The 18557-nt window shown below is 37.0% G+C and overlaps 1 protein-coding gene across 5 annotated transcripts in view; it reads right to left on the reverse strand.

Moving 5' to 3' along the window:
- The window catches only part of BRAF (B-Raf proto-oncogene, serine/threonine kinase), a 174685-nt gene that overhangs the window by 84605 nt on the left and 71523 nt on the right, over positions 1–18557 (reverse strand). For all 5 annotated transcript variants that reach the window (XM_045495890.1, XM_045495891.1, XM_045495894.1 and 2 more), the window contains exon 2: positions 11936–12037. In XM_045495890.1, coding sequence (XP_045351846.1) covers positions 11936–12037 — 102 coding nt within the window. The remainder of the gene's footprint in view (positions 1–11935; positions 12038–18557) is intronic.

Below are 18557 nucleotides of genomic sequence, written 5' to 3' on the forward strand. Positions count from 1 at the left end.
AAGTACACAAAGTAAGCCTTAGGGAAATGGAATGCACTTAAACAATATCAAAATGTTAGTCTTAATTTTTGAAAATATACTGTTCCCTCCATTGTGGATTACAAGCTATTATTTCACTGCACTTATCAATAGCTCTTTCCTTTTATTAAGTACAAAGCAGTTATTCCACCTCTCTCCGTCCTCACAGCTGCAATCAAGGCTCTTGCCTGTCTTTTGTCCCTGGATTGACTCATTTCATCCCACTATCCTTGATGCATTCAGTGTGGATTACTCTTTTAACATTCCTGCCGTAAAGTTCTCTAAACTTATTTCTAAAGGTATTGATTTTCATTCTACCTTCAAGATCCAGGAGTTCCAAATGATGACAAGACCTCAATGTGGAGCTTCCCCTGTCCCTGAACACACCTTCTCAAGTTTCCATCTTACTACATTAATCTGTTTATGATATCAACATTAATCCCTTGAAGTTTCTTAGATTTGGGCCTTGACTGTCTTATTGCCCCTACTTTGCGGCTCACCATTTCAACAATACCACTAGTAACATCTCTGATTCTCTAATTCTTATTCTTTTACCAACTTGTTTGTCAAATACAAATTTGGAGTAAATTCTAACCACTCAATTATTCCATTCTTTCTCTCAGGTTACCATACACTGCTGGAGAAGATAGTAAGGTAGGTCAATTAGTTAAGATCAGTTAATTAAGTCAAGAAGATAGAAGGAGGTCAATTAGTCCCATTATCAATTTGTGGAAATTAGTCCTTTAGGGTACTACCCGAAAATTTTTACTTATTTTTAACATCATATTACATTTTTCACAATACTTACTCCAACCTTTTCTATGCTTCTCTGCCTCCTTACCTTCATCACCCAATCTGTAATTCGCTCAGAAAACAGCATTACATTACCTTCAAATTTACTCTGGAGGTCAAAGCCATCAAATAAAAGCTTCCTCTTCTTTCTTTGTCTAAGCAATTCTCCATGCCTTTCCCTATCTCTCTTTTCTTTTAATTTATTTTAGAGAGAGAGTGAGAGAGCACACACGAGTGGGGGAAAGGGGCAGATGGAGAGAGAAAATCTTAACCAGACTCCATGCTCAGTATGGAGCCCAATGTGGGGCTTGATCCCACGAACCCAGTATCATGACCTGCGCCAAAATCAACAGTGGGATGCTCAACCGACTGAGCCACCCAGGGGCCCGCCCCATCTCTCTTCTGTTCTCAATTTAGTAATGGCACTGAATGTTTAGGGCCTCTACAGAGGCCTTGGTACACTGTTATCCCCAATTTCTCTTATATCTTCCAATTTTTCCTCTGTTTCCTTACTCAGCAAATATGGACAAGTCCTCCCACAAAAATGCACACCTCAGCCACCACCAGTATCATCAACAAAATTCTTGTGGTTCGTTCTTCCAGATACTACAGATACCAGATACTTCTTCAGGATGAAGCTTTCCCAAAACCTTATTCTTTCGCATCAAAATCCTACTTATTTTTCAAAGTCCAATTCAAAGCTCTGCTTGATAAAACTCCAAAGAAGTATTCTTTCTCTTCACCTCCTTTAGACTATTACCATGTTCTTCTTTATAGGACTATGTTTTTCTCATTATGAAAAAATTTTGTGAGGATTAAATGAGATAATACAAGTAAAAGAAGTTATTACAGAGGCTACCACATAGCAAAAACCCATAAATATTCTTACTAGCAGGAATAAGTAGTACTAGCAATTCTTGTTATGTTTATTACTGTCATCCTTGTATTACTTAGCTGAGTTCTTAACATGACTCTACTAAACTGTAAACTAGTTGAAGGCACAGATCATGTCGGATGTTTTTGAATAATACAAAAACACTTAATATTATTAAGATGAAAATTTTCCCTAAACTGACCTACAAATTCACTACAATCCTTATCAAAATCCCAATGGCTTTTTTATAGAAATGGGCAAGCTGATGTTAAAATTCATATGGAAGTGTAATGTACTCAGAAAACCAAAATAATCTTGAACAAAGTTGGAGGCTTCACATTTCTTCATTTCAAAAATTACTATAAAGGTACAGTAATCAAGACATTGGAATAAGGATACATATATAGAACACCACAGAAGACTTGAGAATCCAGAAATAAAGCCTTACATTTACAGCCAACTGATTTTTGACAATGGTGCTGGTACCACTGAATATCTACAGGCAGAAGAATGAAGTTGGAGTACTACCTAAGATTACAATAAAAAAGTAACTCAAAACGGATCATATACCTAAAACTAAGACCTTAAACTACACAGTTCTTAGCAGAGGGGAGCCTGGGTAGCTCAGTTAGCCACTTAACCACTTAACCAGTGTCTGACTTTGGCTCAGGTCATGATATCGCGGTTGGTGGGTTCAAGTCCCGCGTTGGGCTCTGTGCTGACGGCTCACAGCCTTGAGTCTGCTTCAGATTCTGTGTCTCCCTCTCTCTCTCTGTCCCTACTCCGCTCATGCTCTCTCTCTCTCAAAAATAAACATTAAAAAAATTTTTTTAATTCAAAGTTCTTAGAAGAAAACATAGGAGTAAATCATCATGAACCTAGATTAGGCAGTAATTTCTTAGGTATGACACGCTAAATCACACCAACCAAAGAAAAAAACAGATAAACTGCACTTCTCAAAATTAAAACTTTTATACTTCAAAAGACACTACTGGGGCGCCTGGGTGGCTCAGTCGGTTGAGCGGCCGACTTCGGCTCAGGTCATGATCTCACAGCCTGTGAGTTCGAGCCCCGTGTCGGGCTCTGTGCTGACAGCTCAGAGCCTAGAGCCTGTTTCGGATTCTGTGTCTCCCTCTCTCTGACCCTTCCCTGTTCATGCTCTGTCTCTCTCTGTCTCAAAAATAAATAAACGTTAAAAAAAAAAAAATTCAAAAGACACTACCAAAAGAATGAAAAATAAATCCCACAGAATAGGAGAAAATACTTAAAAAATATATATATATCTCATAAGGATCTACTATCTAGAATATGCAAAGAATTCTCACAACTGAACAATAACCCAGTTTAAAATGTGGGCAAAAGATTTGAATTGGTATTTTTCCCAAGAAGATAAACAGTTAATAAGCACATGAAAAAGATGCTTTACCATTTTTAGGTCAAAACTACAAGCATGACTGTTTAAAAAACAAACAAGAGAGTAAGTGTTGGTAACGATGTGGAGAAATGAAAACCCTCATGCATTTCTGGAGGGAATTTAAAATGGAGCAGCTAACATTGGAAAACAGTCTGGTAGTTCCTCAAAAAGTTAAAACATAAAGTTACCATACATAGGACACAGCAATTCCATCCCAAGGCATAGAACCGAGACAAGTGAAAACATATGTTACACAGAAACTTATATATGAATGTTCATAATAGCTTTATTCATGATTGTCAAAAAGTGGAAACCCAAATGTCAACTGATAAATTGGCAAACAAAATTTGATATATCTACATGAGGGAATAAAAAGGAATGAACGCTACATGCTACGACATGGATGAATTTTGAAAACATTACGCCAAATGAAAGCAGCCCGTCACAAAATGCCGTATCATGTATGATTCCATTTACACAGAGTGCCCCAAAAGGCAAACGTATAGAAATATAAAGCAGATCAGTGGCTGCCAAGGGCTTATGGGAATGACTATTAATGAGTAAAGGGTTTCTCTTTAGGGTGATGGAAATGTTTTGGAATTAAGATAGTGGTGATGACTGCACAACTTTGTGCATATACTAAAAAAAACCCCACTGAACAGCACACTTTAAAAAAGTGAATCTTACAGTATGTGAATCATTTCTCAAGTAAAAGTGGGAGGGATGTCTGGCTGGCTGGGTCAGCGGGGTGTGCAACTCCATCTCAGGGTTGTGGGTTCAAGCTCCACAATGGGTGGAGAGATTACTTAAAAATAAAATTTTGGGGGAAAATGGGAGGAAAATTATCTAAGGATCTACTTTAAACAAATGGGAAAAAGCAGTGAAATAAACATTTTTTATCATTAGTCCATTAAATTTATTGTTAAACTTCATTTCACAAGATACAATGAAATCTTACAGATTGCCCAAAGATGGTATCTAATGGACTGCTCTGTATTCCACAAGAAGGACCTTGCTGCTAGTATTCTTTTCACTTGTTTTAATAAAATATCTCTGCATCATCCTGGGTTCTACACAGATTAAAGACCAAAAAGGCTGTCAGTATCATACTTATGATATAGCAGTTAAGAGCAGATGCTGAATTCAGAATGTGTGGATTCAAACTTCGGCTACATTATTGACTAATTTTGTAGCATTAGCCATGTTATTATTATACTCCTCTGTGCCTTAGTTTTTTCATCTATAAAATGAAAATGAGAATAGGAAGTGTAACTCAAAGGATAGGTTGAGGATTAAATGACCTACTATCTGCTTGGAACAGTGCCTGGTATATAGCAAATAATAAATGTCAGGAGCTACTACCGTTACCATGCCTCTGTCTGCAGGGCACTCTGGCATACATGTCAATTCTATGGTAGCTAGGACTCAGTGCGTAACATCAGTGTGTATCACCAGCACAGTGATTCCAGAAACACTATTCCTTCTCTTCTGGAATCTAATATGTCAGGTCCAAAAAGAAGAACCTACTACTAGAGAAGCAACTAGCATTTTATCTTACACACAGAAGGCATTCAAATAACTTGTTGGATGTAGGGAGGGAGAAAAATTGGGTAAAAAAAAGAAGATTTCCTGGGAAAGGACTCTTCAAGGCAAACTTATCTTTTCCTCCTTTGGATGAAGATTTATGGGGCGCCTGGGTGGCTCAGGCAGTTAAGCATCTGACTTCAGCTCAGGTCATGATCTCACGGTTCATGGGTTCGAGCCCCACATTGGGCTCTGTGCTGACAGCTCAGAGCCTGGAGCCTGGAGCCTGCTTTGGATTCTGTCCCTCCCTCTCTCTCTGCCCCTCCCCCTTGTGCTCTATCTCTGTCTCTCAAAAATAAATAAATGTTAAAATAATAATAATAAATAAAAAGGGAACCAAAGACTAAAAAGCCAAATTTGAAATTCCTTAAGAGTACTATAGTTCATTTCACTGAAGTTATCATCAAGAGAATCAATATAATTTTAATTATTATTCACATCAGTAGGAAAAAATCTAGAACAACTTAAAAGCTAGTTTTTAAATAAATTAGTACAAGGACATAAGATTTTGATGGTGACAGAACTGATTTCACTCTGTTCTGCTACAAGGAAGAGATGCAGGGATAGGTAAAGTTTTATCTTCCTGTGGAAATATCAAAAATATCAAACATAGAAAACATTATTTCCTATCTTGAAATGTTTGGAACGAAATAACTATAGCATAACTTCTAGTCGCCAATGCTCAAGCTTATCTTAAAGCCAAACTGTGAACACTGGAAAAACTTCACTTTTTAGCCTCTTACTTCAAGAAATATAAACATAGTCCCGGTGTAGGGATACATGTGACCCCATTCTGGTCAATGAGATATAAAGGAAAAGACGTGTAGGGGATATGAAGGGAAAAATTTCCTCCTTGAAAGCGCGTACGACACAAGAGAGCGTCTGTGATCCCAGCTTCCTGCTTTGAGGTGTCCTATGATGGCATACAGATCTGTGGCACTCATGACAGAAAGGCCTAAAGGACTGTAGAGATCCACCCCAGCATCTGACAACTCTGAGCTGTGGAATCAATCTTAAAATAATTTACCTCCACGCTTCTTGTTACAGGAAGGGAAAATAAAACTCCTATTTGTTTGGGCAACTTGTGATTAGGTGTTTTTGTTTTTCTGTAGCTAAAAGCATTTGGTATTTTTTTTTTTTTTTTTTAATTTTTTTTTTTTCAACGTTTATTTATTTTGGGGACAGAGAGAGACAGAGCATGAACGGGGGAGGGGCAGAGAGAGAGGGAGACACAGAATCGGAAACAGGCTCCAGGCTCTGAGCCATCAGCCCAGAGCCTGACGCGGGGCTCGAACTCACGGACCGCGAGATCGTGACCTGGCTGAAGTCGGACGCTTAACCGACTGCGCCACCCAGGCGCCCCCATTTGGTATTTTTATAGCTCTCCTAGATTTATTCTCTAATTCTTATCTTTCTTCTAATACTTTCCATCTTTATTTTTATTCTGCTTTCTAGAGATTTCCTTAACTTTATCTTACAACAATTGTTTATGTATATGCACACACACATACACATATGTATTTACATTTTCTGCTTACTATTTTAATTATTTTAATACCAAGAGCTCTTTCTTGTTCTCTATTAAGACTTTTGTTTCTTTAGTACAGCCATGAAATAAGAACAGATTGTCTTCTCTTATCTCTGATGTTAATTATAGTTATTTTCAGGTTCTCATCTGTTCTGTGCACTATTTCTGAGTTGCTTTGACCATTTTTGCTATTGTTTTCCTGCTACAAGCTTTCTTCCAATATTTGGTTATTCTTAGCTGCCCATTCATATTTAAGACTTATGAGCTCTAAAGATGTCAATACTACACAAAGCAATCTATGGATTCAATGCAATCCCTACCAAAATCCCCATGTGTTTCAGAAATAGCAAAATCCACCCTCAAATTCATAAGAAATCTCAAAAGATAGTGAAATGCCAAAGCAATCCTTAAAAGGAAAACAAAGTTGGACATCTCATGCTTCCTGACTTTAAAATCCTTACACGGCTACAGTAATCAAATCAGTACAGTGTAAACTGGCATAAAGTTGGACTATAAATACCAACGGAAAAAAAAGAGAGCCCGCAAATAAATTCTCACATACATGGTCAAATGATTTTTGACAAGGGCATGTGTCAAAGTTTCTATTCAATGGGAAAGGACAACCTTTTCAATAAATGGGGCTGGGAAAACTGGATATACACATGCAAAAGAATGAAGTTGAACCCTTAGCTTACATCATACAGAAAAATTAACTGAAAATGGATCAAGGACCTCAACGTTAGGGCTAAAACTGTAATTACAAATCTTAGAAGAAAACAGAAAAAAAAGGTTCATGACACTGGGTCTGGTAATGATTTCTTGGATGTGACACCAAAGGCACAGGCAACATGAGGAAAACAGGTAAATGAGACATCATCAAAATAAAAAAAAAAAACTTTTGCACAAAGGATATAATCAACAGAGAGAAAAGGGAACCCATGGAATCGAAGAAAGTATCTGTAAATCATATATCTAATTAGAAATGATACTCAGAATATATAAAGAACTCCTACAACTCAACAAAACAACCCAATTAAAAAATGTGTAGAAGACTTGAACAGACATTTCTCCACAGAAGAATGAATGTCCAATAAATGCATGAAAAGATGTTCAACATCATAAGTCATCAGGGAAATGCAAATCAAAACCATGAGATACCATGTCACACTCATTAGGATGGCTATCAGAAACACACACACACACACACATCCACAAAGTAAGTGTTGGCAAGGATATGGAGTAACTGGAACTCCTGTGTATTACTAACAGAAATGTAAAAGGCAGCTAATGTGGAAAACAGTATGGCATTTCCTTAAAAAATTAAATACACTTTCTTAAACTATTCACAAAAATAAACTCAAAATGGATGAAAGACCTAAATGTAAGACAGGAAGTCATCAAGAGCCTAGAGGAGAAAGCAGGCAAAAACCTCTTTGACCTCGGCCACAGCAAATTCTTACTCAACACGGCTCCAGAGGCAAGCAAAATAAAAGCAAAAATGAACTATTGGGACCTCATCAAAATAAAAAGCTTCTGCACAGCAAAGGAAACAATCAGCAAAACTAAAAGGCAACTGACAGAAGGGGAGAAGATATTTGCAAACAACATTATCAGATAAAGGGTTAGTATCCAAAATCTATAAAGAGCTTATCAAACTCAACACCCAAAAAAACAAATAATCCAGTGAAGAAATGGGCAAGACATGAATAGACACTTCTCCTAAGAAGACAACCAGATGGCTAACAGACACATGAAAAAATGCTCAACATCACTCATCATCAGGAATGAAAACCACGATGAGATACCACCTCACACCAGTCAGAATGGCTAAAATTAACAACTCAGCCAACAGATGTTGGCGAGGATGCGGAGAAAGAGGATCTCTTTTGCACTGCTGGTGGAAATGTAAGCTGGTGCAGCCACTCTGGAAAACAGTATGGAGGTTCCTCAAAAAATTAAAAATAGAACTACCCTACGACCTAGCAATTGCACGAGTAGGTATTTATCCAAGGGATACAGGTGTGCTGTTTCGAGGGGCACATGCCCCCCAATGTTTCTAGCGGCGCTATCGACAATAGCCAAAGTATGGAAAGAGCCCAAAAGCCCACCAACAGATGAATGGGTAAAGAAGATGTGGGGTGTGTGTGTGTGTGTGTGTGTGTGTGTGTGTGTGTGTATGTATATATATATATATATATATATATATATATATATATATATGTATGTATATGGGTGTGTGTATATGTGTACATATGTGTACACACACACACACACACACACACAATGGAGTATTACTTGGGGATCAAAAAGAATGAAATATTGCCATCTGCAACTACGTGGATGGAACTAGAAGGGATTATGCTAGTGGATCCTGAGAAACTTAACAGAAACCCATTGGGGAGGGAAAGGAAAAAAAAAAAAAAGAGGTTAGAGTGGGAGAGAGCCAAAGCATAAGAGACTCTTAAAAACTGAGAACAAACTGAGGGTTGATGGGGGGTGGGAGGGAGGGGAGGGTGGATGATGGGTATTGAGGAGGGCACCTTTTGGGATGAGCACTGGGTGTTGTATGGAAACCAATTTGACAATAAATTTCTATATTGAAAAAAAAGAAAAAAATTTAGAAAAAATAAAAAACTTTTATAAATAAATAAATTAATTAATTTAAAAAAAAGAAGGGATTATGCTAGGCAACATCAGTTAGTCAGAGAAAGACAAATACCACATGACTTCACTCATATGAGGACTTTAAGAGACAAAACAGATGAACATAAGGGAAGGAAAGCAAAAATAATATAAAAACAGGGAGGGGGACAAAACATAAGAGACTCTCAAACATAAAAGAACAAACAGAGGGTTGTTGGACGGGTTGTGTGGGGGGGGGTGGGCTAAATGGGTAAGGGGCATTAAGGAATCTACTTTTGAAATCATTGTTGCACTATGTGCTAACTTGGACGTAAATTAAAGAGAAATTAGTTAATTAAAAAAAATTAAATACAGAATTACCACATAATTGAGTAATTCCACTTCTGGTATACAGTCAAAAGGAGTAAAATCAGCATTATTCGTGGTAATGAAAAGATAGAAATGACCAACCATCAATGGTATCCACTGATAGATGAATGGATAAACAAAATGTGGAAACATTATTCAGCCTTAATTAGCAAGGAAATTTTGACCCATGCTACAACATGGATGGACCTTGAAGACATTATGCTAAATGATATGCGCTGTCACAAAAGGCCAAATATTGTACAATTCCATTTGTTTCAGGTTCCTAGAGTAGTCAAATACGTAGGGACAGAAAGCAGAATGATGGGTCTCAGTGGCTAACCAACAAACTTGGTTTTTCACTGAAGGGCCTTCAAATATCAGTACCCAAAGGTCTTCCCACTGACCCTCATCAACTTTCCCTAGGGAAGAATACTGTCATCTCCAGGTAGGCTCCTCTTCATAGTTTATCTAATGTTTATGTAGGTTTATTGTTTATTGTCTGTAATTCCCTCCTCTGATAAAACTATAAGCTGCTTAAAGGCACAGTTGTGTGGTGTTTTTTTTTTTGTGCTATATCCCCAGAGCCTAGAAAAGCATAAATGCATAAATATAAACAGGCACTTAATAAATATCTGCTGAATGAATGAATCAAAAATTTATGGGTAATCAATATGTGTGAAGAATGATGCTATTTCCTAATTATAAACTTAATTAAACCTTAAATTACTACATGTGTGAGAGTATTCTCATTTTACCAATGACGTCAGGTATAAGGAGATTAGGTAACCTATTTGCAGAAGCTAAGTCACAGCTAAGATTCAAACATAGGGCCTATGTGACTTCAAAGATCATCTTAATCACTATATTGTATCGCCTTCTACAGAGAAATTCTGTGTGTCCCTGAGAATAACGAATCTACCTGCATGGGGTGCCTGGGTGGATTAGCTGGTTAACGTCAGACTTCAGCTCAGGTCATGATCTCGTGGTTCGTGAGTTTGAGCCCCACGTCGGGCTCTGTGCTGACAGCTCAGAACCCGGAGCCTGTTTCACGTTCTGTGTCTCCCCCCTCTCTCTCTGCCTCTCCTCTGCTCACACTGTCTCTCTTTCTCTCTCTCTCTCAAAAATAAATAAACATTAAAAAAAATTTTTAAAAAAAGAATCTACATGCTAATGATATAATCTAAGAGGTATGGTCTGCTTTATATTGTCCTAGTTAGATGTAATGTGAACAGTGAAGAGCGTGAAGAATGTGAGTGTGTGGAGGGGGCACTGAATCCCTGCATTGTCAAAAACGGTTATTGATGCTAATGTAATACGACTAAGGGTGGGGGAGAGTCTCACAAGACACAGAAATGGTTGGCAAAAACTTTTGGTTAAACTGTCTAATTCTAATTAATAAAGAATCACTATTTTCACGAGGACTCTTTGCCTCCTATGACTCCTGCACTTGTCCTCCTCAAACAGAAAAATAAAACAGCATGGGATATTGGAAAGTATACTAACTAGTATTCAGAGGTATGAACTGTGGTCCTACTACTGGTATCTGGCAGTGTGCTCTGAGGGAAGCCATATGAAGAAGGCAACAGTTTATCAGTGGTTATTTCCAAACTTCCAAATTTATTTTAGAAATGCAAACTTACTTTCTCATGAAAATACCTGAAAGATTTAACACGTCCTTTAAGTGCAACCAGATTACTAAACTAGAAATTTAGTTTAGGAGTCTACCAATCCATGCCTAAAAATGTAAGGCGTTTCAAGGCAAATGATCATTTGTAATTTATGGTTATATTTCTATATGATTAGTGATTACAGCTGGACCGGCTTTTACAGCGACAGGCATTGTAGTGCAGAGGGAAGCAGTGTGGACCGTGAAGCCTGACTGCCTGGATTCCCTAACAGCTTGCTCGTCATGGAACCCGAGTGACTTACATCAGGAAACCAATATCAAGAAACGTTATCTGTGATTACAACAGAAACTACTACCCCACAGGATTAAGAACAATGACTATAAATTTATGATGCTCAAGTCTTGATACAAAAGCCTCAAACACTAAAGCTAAGCAATTCTGAGCTATTTAAATATAAATTTTACCTATTAAGAAAGCAAACACCAATTTGGGGGGATTTGCTGGAAAAAAGATATTTCACAAGGAAAAAAGATACTTCACAAAATTTGACCCCACTTTCTAACACAGTAACTAGTTTCCTAACCTCCACAACTGAATGCTTTCTCTTTCTCTCTTTTTTAAATAAGTTTTTTAACAGAATAATATTTTGAGGTTTATACATGACTTCTCCTTTTCCAAACTACAAAATACTCTATGTTATTGTAACAAATGAAGTAAGATTAAGAAGTATAATATAATAAAGACGAAGGTAATCCACCTTCCCATATCTACTTCTCATCTTATCCCCTAGGGTAAACATTATTACTAGTAGAAATGCTTTTTGTAAGTTCATGTTTTTATTTTCCAAATCACTACAGGTGCACCTGGTGGCTCAGTCGGTTGAGCATCCAATTCTCGGTTTCAGCTAGGGTCATGATCCCAGGGTTGTGGGATCGAGACCTGCACGGGGCTCCGTGCTAAGTGTGAAGCCTGCTTAAGATTCTCTCTCTCTCCTTTCTCCCCCTCTGTCCCTTTCCCCCACTTGTGTTCTCTCGCTGTCTCTAAAATAACAAAAATCAAAAATCAAAAATCAAAAATCACTACAGATATGATATTCAAAAGCTTACCTCTAGATATATTGATGGTGGATTATGCTCCCCACCAAATTTATCCAATAGGGCCTCTATATGTTCCTGTGTCAACTTAATCATTTGTTTGATATTCCACACCTGAAAAATAATTTAAAAGAATGTAAATAAGAATCATTTAGGATATGAATTAGAGATATTTTAAAATTTGAAATTTAGAGCTGAGACCTGTGAGACCATTTAGCATAGCAATTTTTCCCATCTTTTATTAAACACCTAAAAACTCTTTTCTACACTAGTAGTACAAATATTCTCAACTGTAAAAGATTCAAATAATACATGAGTATTCAGAATAAATGACAGGGGCGCCTGAGTGGCTCAGCAGGTTAAGCGTCCGACTTCTGCTCAGATCATGATCTCACGGTTTGTGAGTTCGAGCCCCGCATTGGGCTCTGGGCTGACCGCTCAGAGCCTGGACCCTGCTTCAGATTCTGTGTCTCCCTGTCTCTCTGCCCTTCCCCTGCTCACACTCTGTCTCTCAAAAATTGTCTCAAAACTAAATAAACATTAAAAAAAAATTAAAAAAAAAAAAAGAATGACAAAAGTCTCTTTTCACACTTTTCCACATTCCTGGACCCTTTGCCCAAAACTCAACTGCCGTTTACAATTTGTTATACATCCTTTCCACATCTCCTTTTTATTAAAGTAAATACAATAATACATATACAAAGTATACAAATACATATAAATATTATATTTAAAAAACATTTTTAATACTTGCTTTTTTCCCTGAACAACATTCCTCAAAGTTGTTTCCATATCAATACATATGTATTTTACTGTTTTTAAATGGTGGTGTTAAGGATAGAAACATTTATTTTGTAATATTGCTATGACACTGCTTATTGTCAATGGTCTTCAAACTTCAAGAGCAACCTAACAGTGGATGGTCACGGATAATTTTAGGACAATTTTCAGCTCCTTGATGTTTTTGTGTACTCCTAACTGAACTGCTTGAGAACTAGTCTCCTTTCCTCCTCTCCCTTTAAAATCACCACATTGTAATTCTCCGTTCTATACAAGAAAGGCAAAATTCTTCTCCATCTCAGATCCTACTAATGTGCACTGTTCTAAGATGTATAAATTTTAAAGTACGGAGTCAACACGAGGGAAAAACCCCTTGAGAGAAAAGGGGTAGGGGCTAAAACCAAGACCTCATTTTATCAGTGAAATAAATTCTTGGCAGGGTTCCAAGCCTCATTCATTTATCCAGCTGGCCAGCCTAGAATTCAGAAGTTGGGTGGTTATAGTATAGGCATATATTATGTGTTTATTTTTTAAAAAGTCATTTTTTCCTTGATGAAGAATGAGTCCAATTTATCTGAGTGGTTAGAGAATGTGCTTGCAAATTACACTGTATACTAGATACTCCACAAACTGCATGATCTAAACCTGGAATTCTAAGGTGTGACCAAAAATGAACAGCATAAATATAATACACACTAGAGATTAAGGCCTTTTAAACTACCGAAAGTTGTAATTTAAAAATGTGAGGTAATTAAAAAATGTACAAGAGGGTATAGATAGACGAACAAGGAGGGGGCTTCAGGACCCTTGGTTTATTTAATAATTCTCTTCCTGGGGCGCCTGGGTGGCGCAGTCGGTTAAGTGTCCGACTTCAGCCAGGTCACGATCTCGCGGTCCGTGAGTTCGAGCCCCGCGTCAAGCTCTGGGCTGATGGCTCAGAGCCTGGAGCCTGTTTCCGATTCTGTGTCTCCCTCTCTCTCTGCCCCTCCCCCGTTCATACTCTGTCTCTCTCTGTCCCAAAAATAAATAAACGTTGAAAAAAAATTAAAAAAAAAAAATTCTCTTCCTAGAGGATATTCAGATTATTCCATTTTTCTCAACTTCAAACAATGCTTCAATGAATAGTTCTGAACTGCCTTTCTGGGCACAGGTTTACGTTTCCCTTTTAGATATCAATGCACAGAATTCCTGAATTGAATGTTATGGGCACTTAAAAATTTAATACATGTGTCAAATGGTTTTCCAATAGAAAAAAAGTCCCCAGTCATATTCCTTCTAGGAGGGTATGAGTCCATGCTTTTCCCTATAATCCCACCAACACTGGGTCTTATCAAACTTTGAAACGTTTGCCAATCTGAAGGGGGAAAGGTGATCTTGTTGTTTCAATCTGTATTTCCCAGAAAACCATTTTTCATGTTTATTGGACATTTACATTTCTTTTTGGAAAATTCCCTATCCATATTCTTTCTTTCATTCTATTTTTTTCTTGTTGATTTATAGATACCCTATGTTCTAGATATTTTATACATTAACCCTATTGTCCTCCAAATGTTGCGGTTTTTTCATGTTTTTCACTTTATGCCTCATTTGTCATACAAAGTCCTGCTACTCAAAAGTGGTCCATAGACTAGCAGCAGCATAATCTTCCAGAAGCATGTTATACATGCAAAATCTCAGAATTTGAGAAGCAGTGACAGAAGTTTCCTTTTCTTTCTATTGTCAGATATAGTATTATTTTCCTTTACGACTCCTTGGCTACTTTTTCATATCCCCCAAAAAGCATCGGATGTCTTTTTTCTCTAGCTATACTTATTCTCCCGGTGATCTTATCCAATCTTGTGGCTTTATATGCCAAATATGGACTGATGAAGCCCAAATTTTAAAATCCAGCTTTGTCCTCTCAACTCCAGACTTTTTGTCCAACTGCCTACTGAACATCTCCACTAAAATAACTAATAGACATTGCAAACTTAACATGTTCAAAGACTTAACTTCTGGTCTAGCCCACAATCCCCCCAAAACTTCTTTTTCCTATAGTCTCTTCATCTCAGAAAATGATAACCTCCCTCTATGTTGACTTCATTGACCACTCAGGCAGAAGTGCTTTATAATCAGAATTTGATATCCTAAAATTGATTATGTTTTTCATGTCTATTAGCTGCTCTGAGATCAGAAACATGTTTTATTTATCTTTTGTTTCCCCATCACTTATCTTGGTGTCTTAGTCATAACAGGTATTCAATCAGTGATGAAACTAAGATTCAGGCTGTCTTTAGAATAGGGGAAGAGAGGAAAAATTAGGCCTAGTTCGGGGATTCTTTCCACTTCAGTAAATAAATGAAGATGTTATTATCCAAAGCCTTTTTTGTTGGTGTTGTTTTGTTTTGTTTTTTTTAAAGCTCCCCAGATAAAACTCATGTACAGTTAGAGTAAAGAACCACCCCCCCAAGGAATGAGAGAGAGAAAGGAAGAAATTAGATTAGAAAAGGAAAATGAACATGAGGGAAATTACAGAACTGAGCTGATTAAAACTGATTAGAATAAAATTTTTGTACTGGGGAGTAGAAAATGACAGGTTTGGTTAGGTAGGGCAGGGCCAGACCATGAATGTTCTGGAATAAGATTTCTTAGTTCCCACAACAAAAGTAATTTTATATCCAAAGAATGAAGAAAAATCACTATGAGCTGTCACTGAAATTAGGGAAGATGAGTCTGGTAGAAAAAATTTGCTCAGATTTTCCAGAAGAGTAAGAGAAAGAACTTTGATGATAATTATTAAATATAAATATTTTAAAAAATAGAATAAATATTGTAAAACTAAGAGAAGATATATAGTTTTGGCCTTAAAATGCCTTCTTGGAAAAAATGAAGAAAATCTGTTTCAACAATCCTGAAAGGGAAATGAAAGAATTACAAACAGAAGCAAAAAAATTCAAGAAAGGTACTAGATTTCCTGTCCTGTTTTGATCTCTTCAGTGGACCACAGCAATTAAAATCAGGCAATCTTAGTAAACAATCAATCATTTCTAGTGACTTTACAGATGGCAAAATTCCCTCCCCCACAAAAATGAATTTTTTTAACGCCCACCTCAGAAGACGCCTATGTTAAAGTATAAATTAATAAAATATAAATTCAGACCAACTGCTATGGAAGAACTGCAGGGCAGTAATGGCACAGAAAACTACAGCCACTGCCTCCCTTCCTCCCAATAAAAAGGCATCAAGTCCGGATTATTATAGGATTGGCTTCTATCAAACCTTTAAAGAAAATACAATAAGTTATTAATATGTGAACGCATATAAAAAAGGAAAATCTTCCAAGTTCATTTCATAAAATTAGCAAAATCCAGATATCCAAACTTGACAAAGAGAATACAAAATGAAAAAAAAAAAACCACACAGACACACACAAATAATCCAAACTGTGAGGATAGAAAACCTCTTAAATTCCATTTTCCCTCTTCCTTTCAGTTCCCTCTCCCTCTCTCACTCTTGTTCTTTCCCTCAAATTAATGTTAGTCATTCATCAGGAATCCAGTAAAATAATACTTAACAGGTCAAAGGAGAAAATTACACGCTAGTCTAACAGATGCCCAAACAACAAATAACTATTACCAAAGGTAAAACAAATTTATTTAAACAAATTTATTTAAAATAAATAATTCAAAAAGAGAGACATGGTCCTAAAATTTCAGAAGAATTATTAAAATAATCATGGCAGTGGAAACATGAAGGCTAGACAATCAGTCAGTGGAAAAGATTCTGAAAAACTCCTCTAAAATAAAAAACAAATACAATCAGCTTGAGAAAGAAATCAAAGTTTATAAATTGCCGACCAAAATATCAAAGTTTCTATTGAGATAATTCTAGAATATCCCCAAGCTTAAAGACAATATATATAAAAGGGGAGCATGAGAAAATGATAAATCACAGTCATTAAAATAAAACCTCAGCTGAAGTAAACAGATTAGAGCTAAAGAAAGAATTAAAGAACTAGAAGAGGATTCAGAGAAAATTGGCCAAAAGGCAGAGAAAAATGAATGGAAAACAGGAAGGGCAAAGAATGGAATTAGTAAATTCAGAAGGTAAACAGACAATGGGAGACATATTTAAACAGAAGACGGGTGTAATTTTCTAAAACAATTGAAAATAAAAAATTCTCAAGAGTAGCACAATGAGTCCTGTGTCCTGTCCATGACAGATAAAACTAAATCCACAACCATACAGGTTGAAGTACAAGTTCATAAAAGTTCTTAAAGTCAACCAGAGAGAAAAAAAAAATAAATTACACTGACAGCATATTTCTTTTTTTTTTTTTTTTAATTTTTTAACGTTTATTTATTTTTGAGACAGAGAGAGACAGAGCATGAACAGGGGAGGGGCAGAGAGAGAGGGAGACACAGAATCTGAAACAGGCTCCAGGCTCTGAGCTGTCAGCACAGAGCCCGAAGCGGGGCTCGAGCTCACAGACTGTGAGATCATGACCTGAGCCGAAGTCGGACGCTTAACCGACCGAGCCACCCAGGCGCCCCCTGACAGCATATTTCTTAACAACAGTATAAGAAGCCAGAGGATAATGAAATGACTTCAAGAAACAAAAGAAAATAGCTAACAACCTAAAAGGAAACAGAACCCAGAATAATGTAAAAGACAGAGCAGCATGGCAGGCTGATTAACAGCCCCCAAAATATCTACACTGTAAACCCCAGAACCTATGTTACCTTATATGACAAAAAGAATTTTGCAGATGTAATTAAGTATTCTGAATTAAGGAGATTATCTTGGATGGGCCCGAAATGTTATTCCAAGCATCCTTATAAAATGGGGAGATTTTATTACAGAGGATTAGGTAAGTGAAGACCTACCAGAGAGATCTGAAGATGCTACACTGCTGGCCTGGGTAGCTGAAAGAAGGGACCATGAATCAAGGAATCCAAGGAATGCAGTTCTACAAGCTGGGAAAGGCAAGGAAATGTGCTCTAGAGGGAGAACAGTCTTTCTGACACCTCGATTGGCCTAGTGTGAACCCCATTTTGGACCTCAGACCTTCAGAATTATTAAGGGAATACATTTGCGGTAAAACACCAGGTTTGTGGTAATTTGATACAGCAGCCACAGGAAACTAATACAAATGGGGAACCTGGAAACTAATAAACACAAGGGTAAATCTAAATAAGCAGACTATACAAAATAACAACAAAAACAGTGACAACAGTTGCTGGGGGCAAATGGGCAACAGTAAAGCATTCTAAGACCCACTTATTATTCAAGAGGGATCCTGGAACATCTTCATGTGCCAGACAGATGTCAAAACAACACAGGAGCCAGCTTGAAGGGACTCCTACTAGCCAAACTTGGCAGATTTTCAGCAAAAAGAGCAAAAACTATAATTAATTACAACAGGTTGCATACATAAAAGATAAATAAATAAAAACTCACTAGTCCATAAAAGTAAGAAGTTTGTTGGGAGACACTTGCCACCACTGTAGGTGACTGTTACATCTTTAGAAAATTAAACATTAGTGGAAAAGAATTATGTATTTTATATTCTACCTTCTTGGAAAAAATTCTAGTTATTCCTATTTGATGTGGGAAGCTCTTTCTAAAAGAATGCCAGTTAATATAAAATCACTGATTCAAGAAAGGATCACAGGAGGCTGAAGCTGTTAGGTGAAAAGCTGATGAAGAACAGAATACTCCTATAGTGTCCAAGCATTTCCACAGAGATTAAAGACAGAGGGAAAAACACACATCTTTATAAGGAGATGTAGCTTAGAATCATTAATAGAGGGACAACCGGACAAATACCTCTTAATGTGATACAACATAAATGACACATTATCTATCACCCATG

Source organism: Leopardus geoffroyi, chromosome A2 (genome assembly GCF_018350155.1).
Source record: "Leopardus geoffroyi isolate Oge1 chromosome A2, O.geoffroyi_Oge1_pat1.0, whole genome shotgun sequence".
Lineage (NCBI taxonomy): Eukaryota > Metazoa > Chordata > Mammalia > Carnivora > Felidae > Leopardus > Leopardus geoffroyi.